General features: G+C 46.1%; 1 protein-coding gene across 1 annotated transcript in view; it reads left to right on the top strand.

Annotated features, from left to right (window-relative positions):
* The window catches only part of CCT2 (chaperonin containing TCP1 subunit 2), a 190,573-nt gene that overhangs the window by 97,625 nt on the left and 65,413 nt on the right, over positions 1–27,535 (top strand). The window contains exons 11-14 of the mRNA XM_086918137.1: positions 1,340–1,459; positions 4,611–4,739; positions 4,842–4,945; positions 25,274–25,373. Of these exons, the coding sequence (XP_086774263.1) occupies positions 1,340–1,459; positions 4,611–4,739; positions 4,842–4,945; positions 25,274–25,373 (453 nt within the window). The remainder of the gene's footprint in view (positions 1–1,339; positions 1,460–4,610; positions 4,740–4,841; positions 4,946–25,273; positions 25,374–27,535) is intronic.

Here is a 27,535-nt window from a genome sequence, read left to right as displayed (position 1 = left end):
CTAAGATCACCATCTTCGCATCATTCAAGCAGAGAAAAATACAAAAGCTGAAATTTTATTTTCCTGTGCCAATACATTTTTCCTTTTTTTTCTACCTAGTTGTAGTTTGTAAAGCAAGAGTGTAACCTGTGTGATCCTAAAAAGCTAATATTTCTGAAATGTTGAGAGAATTTAGAATTCTATTAGAGGACAAACTAATTGTTGACATCAAAATTAATGGAAAAAATGAGTGGGAAAGGTTTTATCTGTCATTTTATTTGCTCTGATGGCTTATATGCAAAAGTAGAATGCAGTTATGTCTGACAGACCCTTGTTGGGGTGAACTGATGTGTTTTGTTGGTTTGCCAAAAACATGCAATACCAGTGCCAACAGCTGAGCTGCAGTTTATATTTTGTGTTTCAGCCATGCATCAGTTCATATGGTAACCTCTAATGAAGGAAAAAGGAGCATGATGCAACCATTTTCATTTTCAAAATGTGTCCAAGATAGAAAAACTGGTTATTTGTACATCTCTGAATTTTGGCTTATCCAGTCTACGGAGTGATTTAGCGGGTATTGTTCAAGATGTTTTCTTGCACAATTACATTTGAGAGTCAAGAATGGAGAGAAATTCAATTGATTATTACAAAGCACTATTGTGCGTTCCCACACTTCTTCCAATGAAAAACAGTGCCTCACTTTTGTGGGTGATCTATCGTCTGCAACAAAAGTAAGTGCTAAGTGGAGACCTCAACATTTTGCCTTGAAATTTCACCCACTCTGGCAGTGTGAATAGCTATGGTATTGTGGCCTAGGCTCAACAGCCACAAAGAGAAAGCTAGAAACCAAGGCATTTCTAAAAACTAGTCACCCAGGGAAGTTCAGGGTGTTGTGACTTGCACGGATCCCACTATGTTTTCCAACCCGAAATGATCTGTAATACTCAAACTTTGGCTAGAATCACAGATATTCCTCACATTCTGTGAGGTAAAGCTCAGGGATCTATAAAAGTTTTAAAGCACGCGGTTGCCACACCTCTCTTCATACAGGTACTTGTGGTGGGTACTGATGTAAGTTAAATGATATGAATGTCTTGTCCTCCACAATGAAAGGGTTAAGGTGGCCATGATGGTGGAATGATTGAATAGAGGTAGTGAAGGCGATTGGTGGAGCATGGGACCGTACATTGATATGAAAACTGTTAAATGTTTCTTTATTGCATGTCTTATTGTCGTACTTAACGTTAGTGATTCAAATTTTGCTTATAAAATGTTAATTTACCAAAAAGAAATTCTTGATCATGCTGCATACATTGACCAAAAGTAGTGGTACTCGTTAATGTATTTGGTCTTTTTATAGGTGGTGAAATTGCTTCAACATTTGATCATCCAGAATTGGTAAAATTGGGAAGCTGTAAGCTTATTGAAGAAGTTCTGATTGGGGAAGACAAGCTCATTCACTTCTCAGGTGTAGCTATGGGTAAGTCTTAGCTGTTTACAATTTTAAGTGCTTTAGTTACTCAGATGCATCCTTCTCTGTAACCTAAATTTCCACATTGACTATCTTTGACAGACACTGCACATATCCTCAACAGTATGAGCAGCCTCGGATTGACCTAGATTGTCCACAACCCTATACACACACACCACAGGACACACACATGACCCAATTTTTACCTCCAGAAGCTGCCTCAAATAGTCATGTCACAGAACTCACATGGACAGATCACTCATTCGTCCACTTCAGCATCTCCAGCACCCGCACCACCACCCCCAAGATTACCAACGCCCCCATCGAGAGGGAACAAAATCAGAGACCAGCTGGGCGAATGCCCTCAATACCTCCAACCCAGCTACTGCCACCAACTTCGAACAGGGAGTGAAAAACTTCAACGCCTGGATCACCAATTGCACAGAAAGCTTTGTCCCCATCAAGAGCAACATCCAGATCAAATAATCTAAAAAGGCTAGCTGGTACACCCAAGAACTCAGAACAGTGAAAAGAAACCGCAAACCGTTGGAGAGGAATGGCGCACCAGCAAGAACACTTCCAACAGGGCAGCCTTCAAGACCTCCCTCAACCTCTACCACCGCCTGCTGAGGGGAACAAAGAAGACCACCATTGCCGCACAGATCAAAACTGTCGCCAACAACACCAAGGAACTTTTCAATATTGTTAAGAGGCTCTCCAACTGGGCTGCCAGCGAATACATCTCACCCTTACAGGAGCTGTGCGACAACCACACACACTTCTTACACAAGATCGTAATCCTATACGAAACCTTCAAACCCCAACCCCCACCTACAGACTTCCTCGACAGATATGCCACCACCATAACCACATACTCACGATCTGGAACATCCTTTCCACCCAGGACACCTCCTTCACCATGAAATCGATCTACTTGGGAGATCCCACAGAGCCATGTCCGTACCACATCTGCATCCTCGGAAACCAAAGGATCGACCAGGAACTTGCCACCAAACTCGAAACCTTTATCACCACTGCAACATTATCCAACGCCTAGAAACACGCCAAAGGCAGACCACTACTCAAAAAATGCTTCCCTGACCCCAGTGAATTAAAAAACTACAGGCCAATCTCCCTGATCCCATTCCGTGCCAAGGTACTGGAACAGATCACCAACAATCAACTCCTGACACACCTGGAGTTGATTGTTGGTGCTCAACGCCTTCCAATCCGACTTCTGCAGCAATGACCGCACCAAAGCTGCCCTGATTGCAGCTCCTGAGATAAACGAACCCTACTTGACCAAGGAGAAACAGCAGCTTTGATCCTCCTTGACCCCTCTGCAGCCATAGACCTTGTATTCCACTACATACCGAATTGAAAGACTCCCAAGGGATGTGCTTAAATGGATCACCTCCTTCCTCACCGGAAAAACCCAGAGGATCCACCTTTCACCTCTGAACCCAAGGATATCACCTGCTGTAGGAAGCTGGCTCTGTATATACTATACCAAAGTACGGTATAGTATGCACAGAGTATAGTGAAACCCCAGAGTCTTTCCTCTGGTTGTTTAAGGTCCTACTATTTTAATTTTTTTTGTCTGGGACAGTGTGCCTTCGAATTAATCTACTAGGTTTTACTGCCAAGTTTTGCCAGTGTTCAACTGGGTGCTTGATATTAATAAATAAAATCTTCGAAAAAGAACTTGCCATGACCCAGAACAATGGACTTGGCAGTTTAGATTTTTCTTCCAATCTCTGATTCCAATATTTCTAATCCAGCTCTGACATTTCAGGGACTGAATAATTGCTCTTGTAATACACTGACCATCTGCAGATATCAGTGAGACCACACAAGAAGTTGCTTTGCAAACTAATTCTGTTTTTCACACTGAAAAGGCATATTCGGTATCCTTTCTTAACATCATTGCACTCAAAAGCATGGTGTCTGAATGCAGCTAATAGAAGTTTACCAAAGATTGTATGGACATTGCCCCAGATTAGCCTATTCTTTTAATTGGAAGCAACTTTGCCTTTCATGTCAGCTGACTGTGGATAAAGATATGGCTCAGTAAAGAGACTGCCCTAAACATTCTGATTTTGAAGGCATGTATGGCCCTTGACCACGTTCATCATATCCCTTGGCCCAACTATATTAAGGAGTGTTTTACAAGCCTTGGGGAGAGCCGACTTATTCTTTAACTCTGAATCGACCTGTTTGAAGGGATCTGGAATGAGTAAAGGAGTCCTTGGACCCTAGATGTGGGGGGAAGACCTGGAACTAAAAGTCTATCTTGCGTAGGTTCATCATTTTGAAAACTGCAAGCTACAAAACCATATCTTTTAGGAATACCAAACTCCTATGATAGTTTTTTTATTGACTAAGTTCTGTTTTGACCTTTATCTTCTCGCCCCCACGCGTGGCTGCAATGGTAGGTCTCCCCAGAACATGCTCCACTTCTAATGTTTTGTAGCTACTAAGATGTTACTCAGGAAGACCTATATCATCCAGATCCTAAAAAAGGCTCATTTTGGGCAGGTGCGTCCAGCCTTTACATTTTCACAAATGCTTTCAGGCAATCTTGTATTTTATGTTCTTAGCTTTTTAAAATCCGCTGTTAGGCTGTGATTAACAGTTGAAGGCTTTTTAGGGGTGGATGTGATGTGATCTTGATAGCATTTTTATCTTGTATGTAGTTTTATGTATTCTTTTTGAGCCCTTTTAAAAAAACATAATCTAATAGTATATTTTCATTCATGTTAGTATTTGATGTGACGTGGTAGACGTTTTACATATGATTTCTTGTGTATATATACTGTTTATTTGACTTTTATGTTTTTTTGCGAAAGCCAAGTAAAGTTGAGTTGTTAATGATGAGTCTTGCATTTAGATGTCCTGTTTACCTTCCACAAATGATGGCTATAGTGGGAGTTCATACCCTAGAAAGAAGTAGCATACTCAGCTTGCATATGTGAAGAGTGATTGGTCAGTTATTAGTGAAGGGTATGAAATATTCCAGTATTACAAATAAATATTTCAGTTACTAAACCGTTATAATTGCCATGTAAACTGCATGTCAGACCTCTTTCAGCTTGCATCATCCATGAATAGCTTTTTGTGGACCCAAAACACATGTACTGATTACTATTTGTCATTTTAGGTGAAGCTTGTACTATAGTTTTACGTGGAGCTACACAGCAGATCCTTGATGAAGCTGAAAGATCTCTTCATGATGCCCTATGTGTTCTAGCACAGACTGTTAAAGATAATCGGACTGTCTACGGTGGAGGTTAGTACTGCGGAATAAATACATCTGTATACCTTTTCAGGACATCCAAGTAACAGTACTTGTTCATAAAGAGTTGACCTTTTTGATCATTTTACTTTTTAGGTTGTTCAGAAATGTTGATGGCTCACGCTGTCACAGACCTTGCTAACAGAACACCAGGAAAGGAATCTGTTGCAATGGAGTCTTTTGCCAAGGCTCTAAGGATGGTAAGGAAAACCATTGAGCTAACTTCTGACAAACCAGAGTGCCACATTGAATCATGAGTGTGATTGCCGATATGTGTAGGCAGTGTGAATGGAGGACCTTTAATAGTTTCCTAAACATTGTGGTGCGTGTCGGATATTACTGCATGTATTGTAATGTTAATAGGATTGGATTATCTTACTAAGTAGTGCTTGGATTCAGAATGTGGATTGAACCCTTTAAATGCCCCAAGAGCCTCTTTATACACCTTATAAAAAATATTTCAATCCAAAAGCATATAAATGTAACCCCAATTTTTCTGTTCCTGTGCTGCAATTTTGCTTTTTATTTATTTAGGTAGGCTAACCCTGTCGCTTCCATCTCAAAAGGAAATGGACAACTGCCTCTCGGTTGTGTGTGGCAGTATGTGGAAGTTTTGTGGTGCTTGCTCTCTTCATTTAACCTGTGATTGGACATAATCACATTCTTGGGATGGCCCTGTGTTTACTCCTGGGCTTCAGTATTGATATGCAGCAGATAAAGTGATATTTGTTGAATTTCTGAATGTTCTGAATGTTCTGTTAAGGAGATGGCCGATCCACTTGCAGTCCTTCCATTTTGGATCAGTGGGGTGGCCTGATCAGTAGAATAGCTCCTAGCCAATCACCTTACAATGTTAATCTGCTGATACCCAAATGTGTCGGGCAGTAGGGTTGGCCATTCAATCTCTCCATTTTCTTTCCCCAATCTGCTCATACCACATTATCAAACTTTAAAGTGAGGTGGCAAGACGAGATGGAGTGACATAAATGTTAACATTGTTTTTTAGGTCCCGTGACCTATCGATGCGCGCAAGCGCATCGAGCGGAGCGAGAATTCAAGTGGCGAAAATCGTCAAACCAAGGGCTTTCAGCCCCGCGGTTTTCATGCAGTTCGCGTGAATCACGTGATTAAACATGCATGCGCATCAGCAGCATTTCTCCTGCAGGCTCGCAAAAGGCTCTCCTCCCTCCCCACATCAAAGTCATCAATCACCCTCCCACAGGCTTCCCCAGCGCTGCCCCGCCCCCTGCTTCACGGCCAGGCCATCTGTTCCCTGCCAGACCTCTCACACCTCCGTCACAGCATGCCTGTGTACTTCAAAGGCTTTCAGTTTTGTCTCCTTTTAAAACTGGTTTAACTTGTTCCCTGCTTGCCTCTCCCCCGCCCCCCCCCCCCCCCCCCCCCCCCTCCCCCACCACAGCAATGCCGAGGGCTGGTTTCACTTTCAGCACGGAAGACTTGCCTGCTTTGCCAACGCTTGTTTTTATTTTTTCGATGGTAAGTAAAACACTTCTCAGCTTCTTTGCAACCGAGGCATGCCGGAAATTGTAGTTTCTTAATTTTGATACGCCCCGTTACACAACACTGCTGGAGCATGCATCAGCACTCTAGGTATTGTAGACTAACCACGAGCAGCACCGTAACATAAGACGGCGTGTAACCTCACTATACTCTAAGCGATGTATGCCATACGTTATCTCTGAAGAGACTCGCTACACAATGGCATACATCTATTGTGGCAAATGAATAGACAGTTTCTTCTCTAGCAGTGAACCTACCGCTTCGCAAGGCCCTCTGGGAAATGTATGCCGGACATTGGACATCGCCTCCAATCTGAAGGTGAACCTTTTTGAACACGAAATGTGATCGATATGCCCTCTGTGGTCTGGAGGCATAAGTGTTCCTAGACACTCTCTTCGACGAGGTCTAAAGTGCCCGCTCTGTGGAAAAGCAACTCCGAAGATGAGAACAGATCATTGTTTTCTCTTCCCTGAAGGTTAACTTTGGCACTAACAATCACTTGGGAAACGTAGTCCACTGTATCATTGCAATCCAATTGGGAGATGCAATCCAGACATGGGAGAGCGCCTTTCTTAAAGTTAATGCGTCGCACTGGCCAGAATAAGGAAACTCATGTGTTGAAGGTGTATTATGAGAGCGCATGCAACTTGAATGTATTAGTTAATACTTGAAATTTTCTTTCCTCTCTTCAAACCTCAATCATCGGCTATGATGAGTTGCTGCCAAGCGTACCAAATGCCACGTGTAATACCTTCAACTAGTCCCAGTATTTTAAATAACTGCGATGCGCATCATTGGCTTTTAGTTTGCCTTCAACCTTTTACATATGAACCACAAAATACAAGCATGCATGGTCCTTTTGTATAAAAGATGTGACATGTTGCAGGGAAGTGTAGCGTCTTCCCAACCCAGGAGCTTTCAGATGATTTACGCCACACAATAACTGCTATCAAGCATTCTTTTATTCCTCAGGATACACGCACATAATGTGCATTACATCATCCCTGCCAGACCTCTCACACCTCCGTCACAGCATGCCTGTGTACTTCAAAGGCTTTCAGTTTCGTCTCCTTTTAAAACTTGTTTAACTTGTTCCCTGCTTGCCTCTCCACCGCCCCCCCCACTCACCCACGCAACGCCACTCACCCACGCAACGCCACTCACCCACGCAACGCCACTCACCCACGCAGCGCCACTCACCCACGCAGCGCCACTCACCCACGCAGCGCCACTCACCCACGCAACGCCACTCACCCACACAACGCCACTCACCCACGCAGCGCCACTCACCCACCCACACTGTGCAGTGCACAATAGGTCTCGCAGTAGGAAAGTTGGAGCTATTGGTTTTGTAAATGACAAAGCCCTTTATGTTTTTAAAATGAAAACAAAAATAAAAGGCATTGTTATTTGCAATTGTAATAGCTCCAACTTTCTTACTGCAAGACCTATTGGCAACGCCAGTGCTTGTCTCATTTTCTGGTCTATCGGTGTGTCTCAGTTTAATGCTTGAGGGAGAGTTTTGCAGAAGTGTCCAAGGCTGTTTGCCACTGCTATCCTTCCTTGACCCAACACTCTAGCTAGATACAGGGGATACAACTGGATACAGCGATAACTTCTCCATTCTCCTCACTTTGCCACCCTCTTATTTCTGTGGTGAAAAGGGCAGCTTATAAGGACAGTGTAAGTAATGGAGAATTCCCAAACATTTCCTCTCGTGCAATTTGGTAAAAATCCCAAACTGCTCAATTGAGGCATGTTTATGATTGTGGAGTAGCAGATGGGTGTATTGCCATGCCTACTTGGCAGTGTTCGTTTCAAGTGGGGAAAAAAGCCAAGCTGTTCCTGAACTCCATACCACCATGTCCTCAGTTGACTTGTCATGGCTTGTTACCTGAGTTGGCGGAGGTTTATTTTGAGGCAAATGCAGGTGCACAAAATCTATGCTGTCCTGAACCAATTTAGAAAGTACGCATTTCCAATTGTAAGAACATTTCACTTTTGACTTGTGTTGGCATTAGTTTGTGGCTGCTGCAGTTGCAACCTTGTCATGCTTTGAGTTACTGCAGCCATATGCGACTTCTGAACTTTATGCTATTAGTGCATTTCCTGCGCCATATTCCTCTAGCCTGGCTAACTAGTCTGGTATGTCAATCAGAATTAACCAAAATTCTTAGGGTGTCTGAGAAAATATACTGGAAGCTGTTCAGCAGTGTTTTAGTGTTCAAAGTCAGATACCAGCAGATCCACTTGAAATATAGGGGTGATCCATTTGAAAAAACTGTGTAGTTTGATGGATAATTGTACCTGAAATTCCTGACTGCCTGAATTGGACTCAATTCCAGCTCTGTGTCTGGTGCTTCCTGATAACCTTCCGGCTTTTCCTTCTCCTACTGATGTTTCCTCTCAAATGTAAGCTTTCTCCCAAGTTGGCTGGCCATGTTCCATCCTGCTCCATCTCCCTCTGGTGTGCCTTGGAGCCCCAAATTGCCTATGGGTCCTTAATCTGGTGGCCTCCACCCCAGTGCATTCCCCAGCAGACCATCCCTTACGAACCAAAGCCTTGCTGATTATTTTGGTATCGCCGCTGGTACAGATGTTATCCATTGTGCCAGTTCTGCAACTGCCTTTGTCGTGGACTAGAGACAGCCATTTTGGACACAGTGGAAAGTACAGGAAAGGCCAGCCGTTGGCATACTGCTGGTCTTGCTCAGGCTTCATTTGAGGGCTTTTAGGTTTAGAAGGTCAGTAGTGAGGCACACACCCTTGAAGCTTCCTATTTGGGTTTCCTTCGCTCCACTACTTCGACTGAGGTCATCCCTGATTGTCCTTCGGCGATCCATTTGGAGGACACTATTAAAAGGTAATGTTATGCAACGGGAATGAATTCCTTGCTTTTTTCTTTGCAATCTGCAGACTAACATTGATACAAATTCTCCAGCGCAGTTCCTCCACTTCAAAATCATGGTTTCCTTTTAATGAGGGGTTCTTCTAGACACTTTGATTACCTGAAGTAATGCAGTCTCCACCCAGCTGCCCATTGCCATGTTTCTAGTTGACATTACCATGCTCCAGGTGACCCCGACCTCCTGTCCTCATCCGTCACCTGAAGAGCTTGAACTTTTAGGCATGTGATAACTCTAGAATTAATACCGTCTCTTTACCCTCTGCTCTGTCTGTTGGAATGTCTCAGTGGAGCAAGATGGTGCATAAGTAATCATCAGAGAGACTGGCTCTTTGTTTATGCAACATATGCCTGCTAGCAAGCTAGTCTAATTATCTATAGGAGACTGCACAGGCAGGGGTTCCCCTTCTACCAGACCAATTGAGAGCACACACTGCTGCAGTTGTGAATGATCGATTTGGGGTTGGCAAGCTATTTCTTAGATCCAGTGGTGACCCACTGGATTTGGTGTTCAGGTCTCCCTTTGTAGACCTACGTGGTTATGCACTGCTGGTCTCCACGGAAATGTCTAGCAAATCTAATGGATACATGTGAGAAAGCGCCCTCTTTCTGCATGGTTGCCCCCACTTTTTGCTGAACTGCTGATGTACGTTGACTGCATGTGCCCTGGGCTCCTGCCGATCAGGTACCCAGGTCCTATGTTCTTTGCCTAAAACTGCATTAAAGACAAACCCAATTGGCACTTTCAGGCCACAGGTCATCCCCATGTAAATGGTACCACAGGTACCCAGGGCATTGTGACCAGGGAAGACCTCTAAGGGCTGCAGCACTTATTGTGCCACCTTTAGAGGCCCTGTACCTTTACACTCACACACTGCCTTTGCAGGCTGCGTGTTCTGGTGCAGAACAAAGTGAAGAGTCGACATGGCACACATCCCTGTGAGCCATGCCTACAACCCACTGCTGTGGCATGGATCAGCCTCCCCTCTAGCTGGGTGCACTATACCAGTGGTGAGGGTACAGGTGCATGAGCCCTGTACCCCACAGTGTCTAAGCCAATTCCTAGACATTGTAAGTGCAGTAATGCCTTGAAGAGTATAATGTGCTGGGAGTTTGTCATTACGAACTCCACAGCACCATAATGGCTACACTGAGAACCGAGAAGTTTGGTATCAAACTTCTCAGCACATTAAACCCGCACTGATGTCAGTGTGGGATTTAATGAAAAATGCACACAGAGGGCATCTTGGAGATGCCCCCTGAAAACTAACCTACCACTAGAGTCCAGGCTGAGTGGTTGCTTTCAACTGCCACCAACCGACATGTTTCTGGACCCCTTGGTCCAAGAGCCTGCTGATCTCTGGGCCTGAAACAATGCACATCCTGGGACGAGATGCCAAGCCTCCTTCCCCAAGATGGGCAGGGTTCACGAAGAGTAATCAAATGCTTGCCGCCTCTGTGCGCTTCCCCAAGCCTTTTGTTGCTTTCAACAACTGGTCCCCACTGGTTCTGACCCCCACTATGGGTGGAAGAACCGGAGGGAACAACAAGTGAGGTGTCCACCTCTGCCAACTCCCCCCTCAGGTGGGGGAGGCAGGGTGAAGCACAACTATCAGTCCCTGCCATTGCAGATGGGAGGACTCTGCCAACCAGGGACAGGCTCATTTCTCCCCCTCACACTGGAGGATGGTATCCACCCCAGGGAAGGGACCCATTGGTCCCTACTCAGCTAGAGGAGTGACTGTTCTGTGTCAGGGCTGTGGGTTGTAGGCATGATGTGTGCCATGTCGACCCTTAACTTTGTTCTGCACCAAAACACGCAGCCTGCAAATGCAGGGTGTGTAAAGGTACAGGGCCTTTAAGGGTGGCACAATAAGTGCTGCACTCCTTAGACCCTGGTCATAGTGCCCTGGGTAGCTGTGGTTTCATTTACCAGGGGCTGACATGGGACTAGAGATGGCAATTGGGTTCATGTTGGGGAAAGAACACAGCCCCTGGGAACCTGATTGGCAGGGACCCAGGGCAGACCAATTCAAAGTGCATCAGTAGTCTGGCATAAGGTTTGAAAGGGGGGGTTACTGCAAAAGTAACCCACTTTCCTACAATTACGAACTGCACAGTGCCATAATGGCTTTGCTGCTGTCGCCAGACAGGTTTCTAGACCCCTGGGTCGAGAGCCTGCTGCTCTCTGGGGTCTGTAAAAATGCACCTCCTGGAACGAGGTGCCAAGCCTCATCCCCAGGATGGGCAGGGTGCACAAAGCAGAAGCTTAAAAGGTTTGCTGCCGTTGTGAGCTTCCCCAGGCCTTTTGCCGCTTCCTGCAACTGGTCTCCACTGGTTCTGACCCCCACTATGGGCGGGAGAACCAGCGGGAAAAACAAGTGAGGAAGAGAGGTGGGCCCACCTCTGCCAACTCCCCCCTCAGGTGGGGGAGGCAGGGTGAAGCACAACTGTCAGTCCCTGCCATTGCAGATGGGAGGACTCAGACAACCAGGGACAGGCTCATTTCTCCCCCTCACACTGGAGGATGGTATTATAGGGGGTGCATTCACCCCAGGGAATGGACCCATTGGTCCCTACCCAGCTAGAGGAATGACTATTCTATGTCAGGGCAGTGGGTTGTAGGCATGATGTGTGCCATGTTGATTCTTCACTTTGTTCAGCACCAAAACACACAGCCTGCAAATGCATGGTGTGTGTAAATGTACAGGGCCTTTAAGGGTGGCACAATACCTGCTGCACCTCTTGGTCTTCCCTGGTCGCAGTGCCCTGGGTAGCTGTGGTTCCATTTACCTGGGGCTAGAAATGGCAACTGGGTTCGTGTTGGGGAAAGCGCACAGCCCCTGGGAACCTGATTGGCAGGGACCCAGAGCAGATCAATTCAAAGTGCATCAGTAGTCTGGCATAAGGTTGGGAGGGGGGGGGGGGGGGGCTTACTGCAAAAGTAACCCACTTTCCTACAATTACGAACTGCACAGTACCATAATGGCTTTACTGAAAACTGAGAAGTTTGGTACCAAACTTCTCAGCATATTAAACCCACACTGATGCCAGTGTGGGATTTAATGAAAAATACTCACAGAAGGCATCTTAGAGATGCCCCCTGAAACATTCTTACACTAGTGACCAGGCTGAGTGACTGCTCCCCTGCTGCCGTTACCAGACATGTTTCTAGACCCCCTGGGTCGAGAGCCTGCTGCTCTCGGGGGTCTGTAACAATGCACCTCCTGGGACGAGGTGCCAAGCCTCCTCCCCAGGATGGGCAGGGTCCATGAAGCAGAAGCTTCAAAGGTTTGCTGCCTTTGTGAGCTTCCCCGGGCCTTTTGCTGCTTCCTGCAACTGGTCCCCACTGGTGCTGGCCCCCTTTTTGTGCGGGAGAACCAGGGGGAAAACAAAGCTAGGAAGGGAGGTGTGCCCACCTTTGCCAACCCCACCCCTCGGGTGGGGGGCTAGGTGAAGCACAACTTAGTCCCCGCCATATTGCAGATGGGGGGACCCAGCCAACCACCATTAGGCATATTCCCCTTTCCCACTGGAGGGTGGCATAATAGGGGTTGTACCCACCCCAAGGAAGGGACCGATTGATTCCAACCTATTACCTATAACGCCCCTAAATCTAGTATTTAGTGACACCCCCGAAACTTGCCTCCTCAAACCAGCAACAAGATGAAAAGGAGGACAGAACATTCGTGCGGAAGCTAAGAAGAAACCGCCCACTGACTTGGCTACAGCCCTACTGGCCTGTCCACACCTCAAACCTGCAGAAGTGAAACTCCGGTGTGTCCTGCAGCCAGCAACCTCAAGAACCCTGAGGCCCTGCCTTCCAAAAAAACCACCAGATTTGTTCACCCTCAGTCTAGCTCCGGCAAAATCCGCTAGTCTACACATCTGCACCCGTCACCCACTACAAGAGTTTGAGTGGCCATACACCACGAGGAGGTCTCCCCGGCAACCTGGGCCGAGATCCAGTGATCCCTGACGTGCCTGCAGCCTCAATCTACGATACAAAAACATCACTGCACATCACAAAAAGCCTGCAGCCTCAATCTGGAGGGTCCCCAAACTGCGACCAGGAGCTGGTAAGAAGATCTGACCCTAAGACACCCCTGCACTCTACGCCCCACGGCCTTGGGTGGCCCAACTGACGGTGTCTAGCCAACCCCCATCATCCCAACTTACCCCTCCAAGTGGTGGTCTCACCCAGAAGTCCTTTGTCCCTGAGCCTGCAGTGTGTTTTCAAACCGGAGAATCCCCATTGAAAGTAACAGGGCTCCTGATGCCAAAACGGTACGCTGCATCCGGCCGCCCTAGTGCCGCTGTGGTTGTACCTTCTGGTGCAAACTTAAAGCCCCATTTGCCCTAAGCTAAAGTTCAGGAGCTTTGCTCCCACAATCTTGTGGCCTTCTCTTGAGCAACCACCAACCAGAGGCCCTCTATCCCCCATTGCATAACATTGTGCCTTAGCACTCTGTACCCGGCCGCCCTAGTGCCGCAGAGGGTGCTTTGAGAGTGCATCCTTCACCCTGGGAGATCCCTGGGTCTAACCTCAGAAAACCAACTCCCACAGCAAAGCCTGTTAACCGATAACTCAATTTCCTCCCATAGGATAACATTGACTGTTTTCTAGGAAAAAGTTTCTAAGTGTTGAGTTGGAAAATCTATAAAAGTCTATACAACTGTACAAATAACCAAAACACATTTACTTCCCTTTTTACAGGAAATGTCTCAGTGTAGTATCCAGGTATTATACACTGTGTAGGAAAAGTAATCTGCAAAGTAATATACCTGATCCTAGGTATTGCATTTCCAGTAATTCTATTGTAACCAAAGCATATATACAACTGCAATTCAAACTGTACAGGTACTGCGAAGTAGAAATCACTTACCTGTGCCAGACTTGCTTGTTTCTAAGAAAAGAATATAACTAAATATGTTCGAGGCATATGAGCTGCAGATCGTATACTTGTGCATAGATCGCCAACTGGTGTTGGGCTTGAATGTTTGCACTTTGTTTTTGTCTTGGAGGAAGTCTATTTTTTTAGTCACGGGGTAGGTGACTTCTCAGTAGGGTGATAGCACGCATGGGCATTAACTCCATCTCCAGATAGTTTTTTTTCTGCCATCGGGTTCGAATGTGATTTTGTTGCGCTCTGGGTCGGTGTCCATTTCGAACCGCTTTTCGACGCGCCAGCCCTCTCCACGGTTTTGTCTCAATCACGTTTCCCTTTTGAGGCGCATCTTTAAAACAAACTCCTCAATCTTCGATGCGGGACGTTGGGCCTATCCGCGCCGACCACGCCAGCAGTCAATGGAAAGGACTCCTTTGAAAAAATGCCCCGGTGTGGTGCCAAGTTCCCACACACGGACTTGCACGAGGTTTGTAATCTCTGCCTCTCCCCGGAGCATGAAGACAAGAACTGCATTGTTCAGGTTGAAGAAAACCATCTGTGACCGTTTGGCTCGACGACATGAAATGTCTTGCAGAAGCAGCTCGATGCCAGACCTCTTCAGAGCAGATCCAATTGTGCAGCTGGAGCAACAAGGTGATGGAGACCTCTCCGTCTCCGGACCGACTACTCCGACGCCGAAGAGGCGACAGTCACCACTGCTCAGAGGTCCGTGAGTACCGAAACCCCTCCCCCAAAAACCAAACCTAAGGCTCCGGTAACACCTTCGCCCTCGGGCTCAGGTAGACACCGACATGTCTGATGCCCAGCCCTACGTCCTGACTATGAAACCTACCAGCCTTCTGGCTCGAGCCAGCCCTATTCCGGTGCCGAAAGTTCTCTTCGGCACCGAAGCTCAAGACCAAAGATGTGCTACACCCTTCTTCGCCGGCACCGAAGAAAGTCTCCACACCAAAGCCCTTGGCGTTAAAACACACCAAGGACAAACCGTCGAAGCTGGAAAAACAGTCCGAGCAGAAAAAACTGTTGGAGCAGAAAAAAACGTCGGAGCCACAAACTCCTATACCAAAACCTAAGGAGTCCCAAAAGCCAGCAGAAAACCTCAGACTCAGTCTAAAGAATATTCTGACCCTAAATCTTCAGCACCGGAAAAGGACATTCTACCCACACAGTATGTGCCAGAGTTTTCGGATCCAAAACTAATAACTCTTTATTGACCCAGAAACTGGTAAAGTTGTCGCCAAACCTTCAGAGGAATATGAAATACCCATGCAACGAAAGGAAAAGAGCACTTACACTTCTCCACCTCCTTCTCCAGCTGATGCAAATCTCTTAATTTCTCCAGCACACTCCCCACCACATACTTGTTCGAGGCATGTGGGCTGCTGAATTCATATCTGTGCATAGATCGCTGCCTAGTGTTGGGTCCGGATGATTGCACATTGTTGTCCTGGAAGAGTCTTCGAAGTATCACGAGATAGGTGGCTCCTCCCCCGGACTACAGTGCGCATGGGCATCCTCCATCTTTAGATTGTTTTTTTCCACCATTGGATTCGGATGTACCTTTCTTTACTGAAGTTCGGAAACTTTTCTAAAGGCCTTTGGGGTCGTCGGTATTGTTTCGATCGGTGCGGAGTTCTTGTTCCAGTTATTCCTGAGCAGGACGTCGAAGAGAGCCACGTGGCCTTTTCGACACTGGAGGCCGATCGTCGATGGAACGGAGCCCGTTCAAACGATGCCCCCTTTGCAACTCTAAGTACCCGCACATCGATGTACACCCAGTGTGCAACAAGTGCTTATTACTGGAGCACAATGAGGACAACTGTCTAGCTTGTGCTCGATTCAGGTTGAAGAAAACTCTTAGACTCCGGCGTGCAGCGAGGCAAACTATGTCGAAGTCAGCGCCCGACCTAGTGAATATCTTCGACGAAGAGGACGATGAGGTCGTCGAGACTGAGGAACCGGAAAGCAGTCTAATCCCGGTTCGGAGAATGACTCCAACTATTATGAAGACGACTAAGAGAACGTCGAAACTGAAAACTCAGTCGAGGTAAGGGACGACGTATCTCCCATCGGAGCCATTGATGACGACTCAAGCGATGAACCAGGCCCAACAGTGGGTACAGGGCCCGAAACACACTCGAAGACTTTCGAGGGCTCAGGTCGAGGCATCGCCAGAAGGCCTTAGCCAAGATCTTGAAGAACATTCTATAGCCCCGCGTCAAGGCCCGGCTAAGAATATTTCACATGAGCCATCGGTCCAACTACTTAAAACAAAACCGAAAGCCATTGAGGCAAAATCGAAACTGCTCAAGACAGTCCTCGGATCGAAGACCTCAAAGCCATCGAAGTCGACGAAGAAAAAAGGTGTCGACGACCCTGCAGGGTCAAAAGTAAAGAGTGTTGAACCGAAGATCGGTGCGCTGAAGGCCACCATTAAAAACCAGCACGTCGGACCGACCAAGTCGACGTCGACGGACAGCGACACAAACAAAGGACTCGAGTCTGTGAAGCTTCTCGATCCAAAGCATCAAGTGTCGAGATCCAAAAGCGCCTCAATTGACCACGATGAGTCGAGGCACAAGAGCACGCCTCCGACGCCACAAGCCCCAAAGTCAACGCAGGGCCAAAGACTTATTGTCGAAAAAGCAAAATCGGTCGGGCCTCCATCGACGCCGGCCCCGAAGAAGGCCAGTCTATCTAAAGACACTATGCCACCGATAAAATTCGGACTGCACGCCTTAAGGCGCTCGATCCACAACATGGAGTTGACGCACCCAAAAAGGTGTCATTGGAGAAAAGGAGTCATCCTATTTAAGAGGACGTTATATACCAACAGCCCTCATATGATGACCAGTCGAATCTACATATCGACTCAGAATCTGGTAGACTTACCATCTATCAAAGGAGAATCAGGTCAGAAAATCCTCTGGAGTCGTACAAAATTCCCCTCAAAAGGAAAAGGGATTCTTCAACATCACCTGTCCTTTTTGAGACTGAGTTGCCATGGCCATGACACTTCTGCACACTCACCCACAGCTGAGGATATGGGGTATGATGATGATGATGACCAATATAATTACCCTGCGGACACTGATCAGGATGACCAGACTCAAGCCTGGACTGACCCTGCTGACATGGTGGAGTCACAGACTACCCCTGATACTCCTTCTTATTCTGTTAAAACCTCACCAACAGAAGATGCAGCTGCGTTCAACGCTCTGATTGAAAGGCAGCACCAAATCATGATGTGGACATGCATGCTGACCCAGTTGAAGAAGACTTCCTGTTTGACACTTTCTCCACTTCAGAGAAATCTGTTAAAACTTTGCCAATGCTGAAAGGTGTCCTTAAGCACGCAGGGGACATTTTCAAAGAAACCACTAGAGCAAGGGTTATTAACCCCAGAATTGAAAGGAAATACAGACCGGCGCCTGTGGACCCTACATATATTAAGGGACAGCTGCCATTGGACTCTTTGGTGGTCTCAAATGCTCGTAAGCGCGCCAACCCACAAACTACGGGTGATGCCCCTCCTCCAGACAAGGAATCTAAAGTATTGGAAGCTTCTGGGAAAAGGGTGGCTGCTCAAGCAGCTAATATCTGGAGGATTTCTAATACACAGGCCCTATTAGCCAGATACGATACGGCGCATTATGAGACTCTAGAGCAACTGCTGCAACATTTGCCTGAGGCCTACAAGGAGGGGGCAGAAATGCTAATCCAGGAGGGGAAACTCATATCCAACACGTCTATTAAATGTGCACTAGACGCAGCAGACAACGCAGCCAGGGCCATTAACACAAGTGTCATGCTCAGGAGACATGCTTGGTTGCGCATCTCTGGGTTCAAGCCTGAAATTCAAACCACACTATTGAATCAACCTGTGAACCCTGATTTTTTTATTTGGTCCTGATGTGGACACAATCTTAGAAAAGATAAAAAAAGACACAGCCAAGTCTATGGGTGCCTTGCAGTCCCAACAGTTCAGGGGAGGTTCCTTTCGTCGCTCCAGTAATAGAGGAGCTACACTAGGCAAGGCATCACAACAGATCCCATACAATAAAGGGAGCAAGCAGACCACCTATAATAAAAACAATAGAGGTGGATACCGCGGCAAAAGCAGCAAAGGCAGTGGACGAGGGAATAACAACACCAGATCCTCTGCCAATAATAAACAGTGACGCCTTGTCACTGCCCCCGGACCATATAACACCAGTCTGGGAGAGCATTACCACAGACAGGTGGGTGAGGCAACTTATTCAGTACGGCTATTGTCTAGAGCGAACTTCCACTCCACCCAACATACCCCCAAGACACCGTCCTATGTCCGCAGAGCACATAGACTTATTGCAGCAAGAGGTTATCAGCATGCTGCAAAAAGGGGCCATAGAACTCGTCCACATACAGGAACAGGGTACAGGGGTATACTTGCTGTACTTCTTAATACCCAAAAAGGACTGGTCTCTCAGGCCAATACTAGATCTCAGGCCCCTAAACCAATACATCTTATCAGAACATTTTCACATGCTCACTCAGAGAAACTTCCTCGCAACGCTGGACCTAAGAGACTCATACTTCCGACATACCAATACATCCTGCACACAGTATCTCAGGTTTACCATACAAAATCAGCACTACCAGTGCAAGGTGCTACCTTTCGGGGTGACAATAGCACCCAGGGTGTTTACCAAGTGCCTGGCGACAGTAGCGGCGCACCTGAGGAGAAACCATGTCCACGTCTACCCCTATCTAGACGACTGGCTCATCCAAGCAAAGTCAGTCCAGCAATGTGCCAGCCACATGTCTCAAACTATTCACCTCCTACACAGCCTCGGATTCTCATTAAACTACGCAAAGTCTCATCTCCAACCCGCTCACGTACAACAGTACCTAGAAGCAACAATTAACACTCTGGTAGCAAAGGCACAGCCAACCTCAGCAAAGATCAACAGTATTCAATTGCTGATTCAAAAATTCAGACCCAACGCTCTCTCCCAGCACAGGTGTGTATGCAGTTGATAGGCATGATGGCCTCCTGCATCTTCATTGTCCCTCACGCGAGACTACACATGTGCCCGCTTCAGGAGTGCTTAGCACCGCAGTGGAACCAGGCTCGAGGACAATTAAAAGACCTAGTGTTGGTGACCGGTCGAGCATATAACACTGCATTGGTGGAACCAACAAAACCTTTGCAGGAGTCGACCGTTCCAAGAGCCTGTACCACAAATTGTGCTGACAACGGACGCATCTCTCCTGGGCTGGGGAGCGCATGTCCTCCATTAACACAGTACAGGGACTATGGACGTCACAACAAAAGAAGATGCACATCAACCTGTTGGCACTGATGGAATCTTCATGGCAATGAAGGCGTTCAAGGTACATTTGTGCAACAGTCGTGTTGATCCGGACGGACAACATGACTGCCATGTACTACATACAGAAGCAGGGAGGGACACACTCTCCACAGTTGTCGCATCTAGCGCAAAGCATTTGGAAGGGGGCCATTCAAGGGAACATATTCCTCATGGCGGAACATCTCCCAGGCAGGGACCACCAGATGGCGGATCTGCTCAGCAGACACAGCCACCAGATGCACGAGTGGGAGATGCATCTCTCAGTACTACAACCATACTTCCAGCAATGGGGTCACCCAGAGAGACCTGATCGCCACAAGGGAAAACGAAAAAAATGCCAAAGCTTCGCCGCACGGTTTCCACATCCGCAGTCTCAGGGCAATGCGATATGGATGAACTGGTCAGGCAGGTTTGCGTACGCTTTTCCCCCAGCCCCGCTCATACCACTAGTGGCACGCAAACTGCGACAACACTCCTTGACACTCATCCTAGTTGCTCCAACGTGGGCGAGGCAACCATGGTACACCACTTTCCTAGAACTTTCCGTGGTGCCTCATCAAAGGCTGCGATTAACACCCAGTCTTTTAACGCAGAGCCATGGAGACATTCAGCACCCAGATCCCCAACAGTTGAACCTTGTGATCTGGCTCCTGAAGTCATAGTTTGGTTACCTGACCTTGCCTCCTGACTGTATGAATATTATCAAAGAGGCAAGAAGACCTACAACCAGAGCATGCTATTTGGCAAAGTGGAAACGATTTGTCATCTATTTTACCAATAATGACATAAATCCACTAGATGCATCTACTCAAAACATCATATGTTACCTGTTACATTTACATAGATGCAATCTAGCCTACAGTTCCATACGTATACATTTAGCTGCTGTGGCAGCTTATCTTCAGAACAGGCAACACCTTTCACTCTTCAGAGTGCCTGCTATTAAAGCTTTTATGGAGGGACTCAAATGAGTGATTCCTCCAAGACACCCATCTTCACCTGTCTGGAACCTCAACGTGGTTCTAACCAGACTCATGGGACCACCTTTTGAACCTCTACACTCGTGTGAGATTCAATTCCTAACGTGGAAAGTGGATTTCTTAGTGGCAATCACATCGCTCAGAAGAGTTAGTGAGCTACAAGCCCTAACTATTCCGGAGCCATTCATACAAATTCATGCCAATAGGGTAGTGCTACGTACAAACCCTAAATTTATGTCTAAGGTCGTATCCCAGTTTCACCTCAATCAGACTATCGAACTGCCAGTGTTCTTCCCAAATCCAGATTCAGTGGCAGAAAGAGCTCTACATACCCTAGACGTTAAAAGAGCTCTCCTGTACTATATAGACAGAACAAAACCTTTCAGAAAAACTAAGCAACTGTTTGTTGCCTTTTCACCAAAGCACAAACGCAACCCCATTTCAAAATCAGGTATAGCCAGATGGATTAAGTGCATACAATTTTGTTATCACAAAACTAAACGCACATTAACAGTTCCCCTAAGAGCGCATTCCACACGCAAGTTAGGGGCATCCATGGCTTTCCTGGTAAACATTCCTCTAGAGGACATATGTAAAGCAGCTACATGGACTACCATACATACATTTACCAAACACTACTGCGTAGATGTGCACTCCAAACAGCAAGCAGCTGTAGGACAGGCTGTACTCAAGACTCTTTTTCAAGCTGCTGCAGCTGGCACGGGCAACCACCGCTAGGGGGGAGACTGCTATACATTCTATGCACAGATATGAATTCAGCAGCCCTCATGCCTCGAACGGAATATGCTACTTACCAGTATGCATCTGTTCTTGGCATGTAGGGCTGCTGACATTCATATCGCCCTCCCTCCTCCCCGGTGCCTGTCGCAGCTGTAGCACTCGGATTTATTCTATAGCATGGACATCACTTACTGTATCATAGCCCATCCCTGCCACAATGGCAAAAAACAATCTAAAGATGGAGAGGATGCCCATGCGCACTGTAGTCCGGGGAGGAGCCACCTATCTCGTGATACTTCGAAGACTCTTCCAGGACAACAATGTGCAATCATCCGGATCCAACACTAGGCGGCGATCTATGCACAGATATGAATGTCTGCAGCCCTACATGCCAAGAACAGATGCATACTGGTAAGTAGCATATTCCTTACACCTCAACCAGAAGATGAGGATCCTTCTACCGATGGTGGGAATGGAGATCCAGATAGGGATGATGCACATACCATCCCACACAACGTAGACCCCTGAGATGACTACAACACAGATCCCAAACCCACATAATGACCCGGACCTCTATCCATACAGGCCATCACCACCAGACAACAATATTGGTTTTGTGCAACTAATTAATAGGGCTGCTCAATACCACGGGGTACAATTACATTCTGATCCCTTAGAGGAAGACTTTTTACTCGCAACCGTTGCACCCTCTCAAAAGTCAACACACACCCTACCAATGTTAAAATGAATGCTGAAACATGCACCAGAAGTTTTTAAGGACCCTGTCAGAGTGGACAAAAAATATAAAGCAGCTCCCAATGACCCAGTTTACATTAAAGGTCAGGTCCCTTTGGATTCTCTTGTGGTGTCAAATGCACGCAAGAGGGCAAACCGACAGAGTACAGGCAACACCCCTCCTCCTGATAAGGAATCCAAACTGATAGACACATCCTGAAAACGTATTGTCACAGGCTGCAAATTATTGGTGGATTGCCAATGCCCAAGCTTTGTTGGCCAGGTATGACAGAGCTCATTATGATGAGCTTGAAAAGCTCATGCAACACCTTCCTGACCAATATAAACAAAAAGCTAACTAGCTTATACAGGAAGGGAAATTAATAACTAACACCTCATTTAAATGTGTATTCAACGTGTCTGATTACGCATCTCGTGCCAATAACACTAGCGTTTTGCTATGCAGGCACGGTTGGCTCCGAATCTCCGGATTCAAGCAGGAAGTGCAATCTGCTATCCTAAACAGCCCTTTGATCTATAGCATCTTTTTCTGGCCCACAGTTGACACATCTTTAGAAAAGATGAAAAAAGATACTGACACTTCTAATTCCATTGGGGCCTTGCAATTACATTCCCCTAGAGGTTCTTTTCGCTGCTCCTTCTACAGGGCTGGCTCCAAAACCATTGGCTCAGAACATCCTTCTTTCTATAGGAGCCCCACTCAAACGTCCTCCAGAGGATACTTTTGCGGAGGCTACAGAGGCAACAACTGAAAGGTAAGAGGCTGTGGTAACAATACCCCCAACTCCCCTACCACCAAACAGTGATTTCCCTTCACTTCCCCCCCGATCATCCCACTCCTGTCGGGGGACGTCTCACAGTTCCTACCTGTCTGGCATTCAATCACAACAGACAAGTGGATAAGACAAATTATCCAGTATGGGTATTGCCTGGAACTCGCCTCTACTACCCCCACATCCCAACCCCCCCCCCCCCCCCCCCCCCCCAAATATTCCTCCCAGACGAGGTCCAATGTCCTCAGAAGATCGGACACTTCTCAAACAAGAGATTCTCTCTCTATTACAAAAAAACGTGCAATAAAACAAGTCCCCTTGCCTCATCAAGGCACTGGGGTTTATTCCCTCTATTTTCCAATTCCAAAAAGGACGGCTCTCAGTCCAATATTGGATCTCAGACCACTAAACCTCTACATTCAGTCTGACCACTTCCACATGGTCACTCTCCAACAGGTGCTCCCACTGCTTCAACAGGACGAATTTCTCTCCATTCTGGATTTAAAGGATGCCTACTTTCATATTCCCATTCACCCCTCTCACAGGAAATACCTCGGGTTTGTAGTAGATGGTCAACACTGCCAATTCAAAGTCCTCCCATTCGGGGAATTCTAGCCTCATGGAAAGGCTTAACGATCCACAAAAACGGAGACTAGTCTTTAGCAAAAAAATGCTGCTTGGTGGCGCTGATTGATAATGAGGCAAAATATTTTGTAGGTACGATGCTAGCAGAACTCATCTTGGACAGCAGAGTAATACCATTCAATCATACGAGATTCTGTAAAACTTCAGGCACAATAACGAACATCTCGGCAATTACCCTACTCCTAGGTGCAGCAGGGGCCTCTAACCTTCCATTACACCTCTGTTATCGATTTTTAGCGCTGCCTTTGACCATGTGGACAGGGCATGGTTGTGGGGGAAGCTGGCGCTTTTACGCTTTTATAAATTCCCCACACTCTATTAAATATGCTGATGCTTCATCATACGGGTACATGGGTACAGGTGAAACAAAGAGCAGGCACACACCTTTTCAGACCAGTACCAACGACCAAAGGCCTGACGCAGGGGTGCGTGCTTGCTCTCACCTTATTTAATTTATTTTTGGCTGACTATGCATGAACTCGACATCAGCAACTCTCATACCCCGTGGCTGGAAGGAAAAACCCGAACCAGTCCCCTGTACGCTGATGATGTAGTCCTGGTCAGCCACACATAGGTGGGCCTGCAAGATCACCTTAACAAAATGCTAAATTATGCCTTGGAGAATAACCTGAAAGTAGACTATGGGAAAACACGAACAATGACCATCAACAAGTGACCATGGGCTCCCAATATCGATGTCCGAGGATAATTCACTCATGCATCCATGAAAGATCTCAAAATTGGAGATTTTTAGTTATAGGTAGGTATCCTATTTCTTTCTTGACATCCTCCTTTTAACTTTGAATGGTCCTTGTCTCTCTAGCAGGAATTATCCAGGACACAAGAGATGTTAACTTTTTAGAGATGTGTGGTATAATGTTACTGGTTTGTGTGGAGTATTTCCTCTCTAGCATTAAGGAATGATGATAATCATGGAAGGCCGTGAAAAACATTCCTGATTAATTGGGCAGCCTGGGATATTTTCATAGTAATATAACAAATATGCAGGTTAAGCAAATAAGTCCTAACCAACCTTGCATAACTAAAATACTTGTCAGGTCTTGTTAGCCAATACCTTGTAATTTTACTGAATAATTATATGTATGATACTTACAGCAGCTTTTAGACAACCTCCTTCATCCATTGGCATGTTATTGTGTGCCACACTTTTTATTCTGCTCACTTCAGCATACAACATGGTGCAGTCAGTCATCCTGCTTTCACTGTGAGTGACTGCATTCTGATCTTTCACAAGGGGCACGCTCACAAAAAATAGGTTCCTTATGTGTCAGATTACTATGGTAATCTGTGCTTTCTGAGACAAAAAATATTTTTTGCTTTTAGACAATATATATGTTTTCATATTGGTGAGGGCCCCGCAGCTGGACTGACAAGTTTTGCAAGACAAGCATTAACATAGCCAAAATGCTGCCAACCAACATCTGATGTTGGTTTCATCCTCATGCTAAAGTTAAGTCTCTTTAAAGAAGACCATTTGCAAGTGGATTGTAGCATTCATCAAATTCCATTTTCAAAGCTAATCGCGATTGACAAATATTTAGTGTGCTAGAGGGAAACTTGATGAACTTAGCTTTTATTATCACGACTTGCTGTAATCTGAAAAACAACTCTTGGAAATATGTAACCTCGCGTATAAATCTGTTTTTGAATTTGGCTTGTGCATCTTATTTTTGATTCTTAGTGACTCAAGAATATGGTGATTCTGTAGCAGAAAGTTTATTTTACAGCTTTTTTATGTTGTTGCAGACATAACTAACCTAATACCAATGTGATTGTCAGGCTGAGTGTTACCTTCTTCTATCAGTGGTATTAGTTTGTAGGAGATATTTGCAGTGGAGAACCATTTTAAATTGTTTGCACCTTCTAGAGTAATGTAGATATGTATCATCCACTGATGGATTGTTTTTACTTTCTATTTGTAGCTGCCCATTATTATAGCAGATAATGCTGGATATGATAGTGCAGATCTTGTTTCCCAGCTCCGAGCTGCTCATACTGAAGGGAAATCAACGTATGGACTTGGTAAGAACACAGGGGTTAATGTTTGACTCGTTACTATGAAAATGTATTCCAAAGGATGCTTATCAAATTAACTTCAGAATCTTTTTGCTCAGTTTGGTGACTGGTAGCTTCATTCTTATTTACTAGCTCAATTTCACACTAAAGCATTAACTCTTCATAGACTGGTCTTTTCATTCTTCTAAGTATTCCATTTGAAACTTTCTTTTTTGCAGACAATACCATACTATTGCCAGAGGCCTAGTCACAGTGCATACTTTGTGCTGATATATTCAGCCTTATGAGCTAGATGAGTCCATATCTGGCTGCTCCAATTCTACAGGTTTGAAACCTATTTTTGAAGAGAAGATTCAGAGAATGCTTCTTTAATATTTATTTATTTATTGAAGTTTTGTATAGAGCTAGCCGGACCCAAGGGTATCGGAGTGCTTCACAGCATGAACAGATATGAACAAGAAATGTTTGGGCGGCAAACAAGAACACAAGAGCAATAAGAGAAATAATAGACTACAGATCATCAACTTGAGAGCATCGAGGAACAGAGTTCGAGAGCGCCTCTTCCGGCTGTGGGGTTTCGAGAGGGGGAGATAGCTGTCCTACCCCAATCAAAAGCTGGATTCTCATTACGGACGAGAGCGTTGTAGGAAGAGGGCTTTGAGTAAAGTTTTGAATTTCAGGAATGAGGTTGGTCATTCTGATATGGGGGGGGGGGGGGGGGGTTTGAGTTCCAGATCTTGGGAGCATTTCCCAAGATCCGCTAAGGATTTATTTAAGGTTTTGTGTTTCCGTGATTTGAGTGGGATGAGAAGTGTGTTGGAGCTTCTGAGGTTCCTGGACTGACCGGCCCTTTTGAGTTTGGCAGCCAGGTATTCTGGTTTGCCAGTGTGCAAGGCTTTGTGCGTAAGGCAAGCTGTACGGAAGCTGGCTCGTTGGTCAATAGGGAGCTATTTCAGTTCCTTGAGTGCCGGCGAGATGTGCTCGTATTTCTCAGTTCCTGTGACCATTCTTGCTGCGGCGTTGAGGGTATTGGACAGAGGACCTAGGTGAGATTTTGCTGACCCGGTCAGTGCTGCAATGCCATAGTCAATTCTGGAGAGCACCAATGCCTGAGTGGCCTGTTTAAGATCTTTCGAGGGAAGGAAGGGTTTTATTTTGTAGAGTAGTATCAGATTTAGGAACACACTTTTGACTGTCTTTGAAATGTGTTTTTTTTTTTCAGGTCCAGTTTGGGGTCGAGGGTAATCCTTAGGGATTTCACCGTGTCTGTTGGCGTAAGGGCGCCATTGAGGACGTCTAAGGCTTTGAGCCATTCGATGATTTGGGAGTTCTCGTCCCTGTTGGAGATGAGGAGCACTTCAGTTTTCTCTTGGTTAAGTTTGAGGTGGTTGGTTGAGAGCCTTTGTTGGACCTCCATAAGCGTGACATTAAGTCTATGAATGTCTGCGATCACGGTGGTTTCCAGATAGTTGTCATCCGCATAGAGGTGGAAGAGGATGTTGGAGTTTCTTAGCAGTTTGGTGAGTGGTTCCATGTAGATGTTGAAAAGTTGTGGGGAGAGTACTGGCCCTTGTGGAACTCCTCTGCTAACGGGAAGGGGTCAGACTCAAAGCTGTTGATTTTGATTCTTTGTGTGCGGTTGTGGAAAAAGGAGGAGAACCATTTTAGAACCGTCTTTTCAATACCCACTCTCTCCTGGAGGACTTTGAGGAGCAGGGTGTGGTCAACTGTGTCAAACGAGAAGGCTACATTGGTCAGAGTAGAGTGGCATGTGAAGATCGTCTAGGACATTTAAGATTCGGTTTCGGTGCTGCCGCCCTTTCTGAATCCTGATTGGTGTGGGTCTAGTAGTTTGATATTCTCAAGGTGTTGGGTTAACTGTGGAAGAACAAATCTTTCTAGAATTTTGGATAGGAGAGGAAGGTTCGATACCGGTCTAAAGTTGTTCATGTCCTTGGGGTCGAGGCCAGGTTTTTTTTAATAGCGGCGTAACTTGTCCTATTTTGAGGCAGTCTGGAATGGTTCCCGCGTTCAGTGAGCTGTTGATAATCTTGCACCAAATTGGGGCTAGTATAAGCTTCAAGTCTTTAGTCTGTCTTGAGGAAAGCTGGTTGAGGGCGTGGGAAGAGGGTTTAGTGGTGGCAATCGGGTTGCTTATCACTTGTTCC

This window comes from Lissotriton vulgaris, chromosome 1_1 (genome assembly GCF_964263255.1).
Source record: "Lissotriton vulgaris chromosome 1_1, aLisVul1.2, whole genome shotgun sequence".
Lineage (NCBI taxonomy): Eukaryota > Metazoa > Chordata > Amphibia > Caudata > Salamandridae > Lissotriton > Lissotriton vulgaris.
The sequence above is the reverse complement of the archived record's forward strand: the minus strand, read 5'-3'. Positions and strand labels throughout refer to the sequence as shown.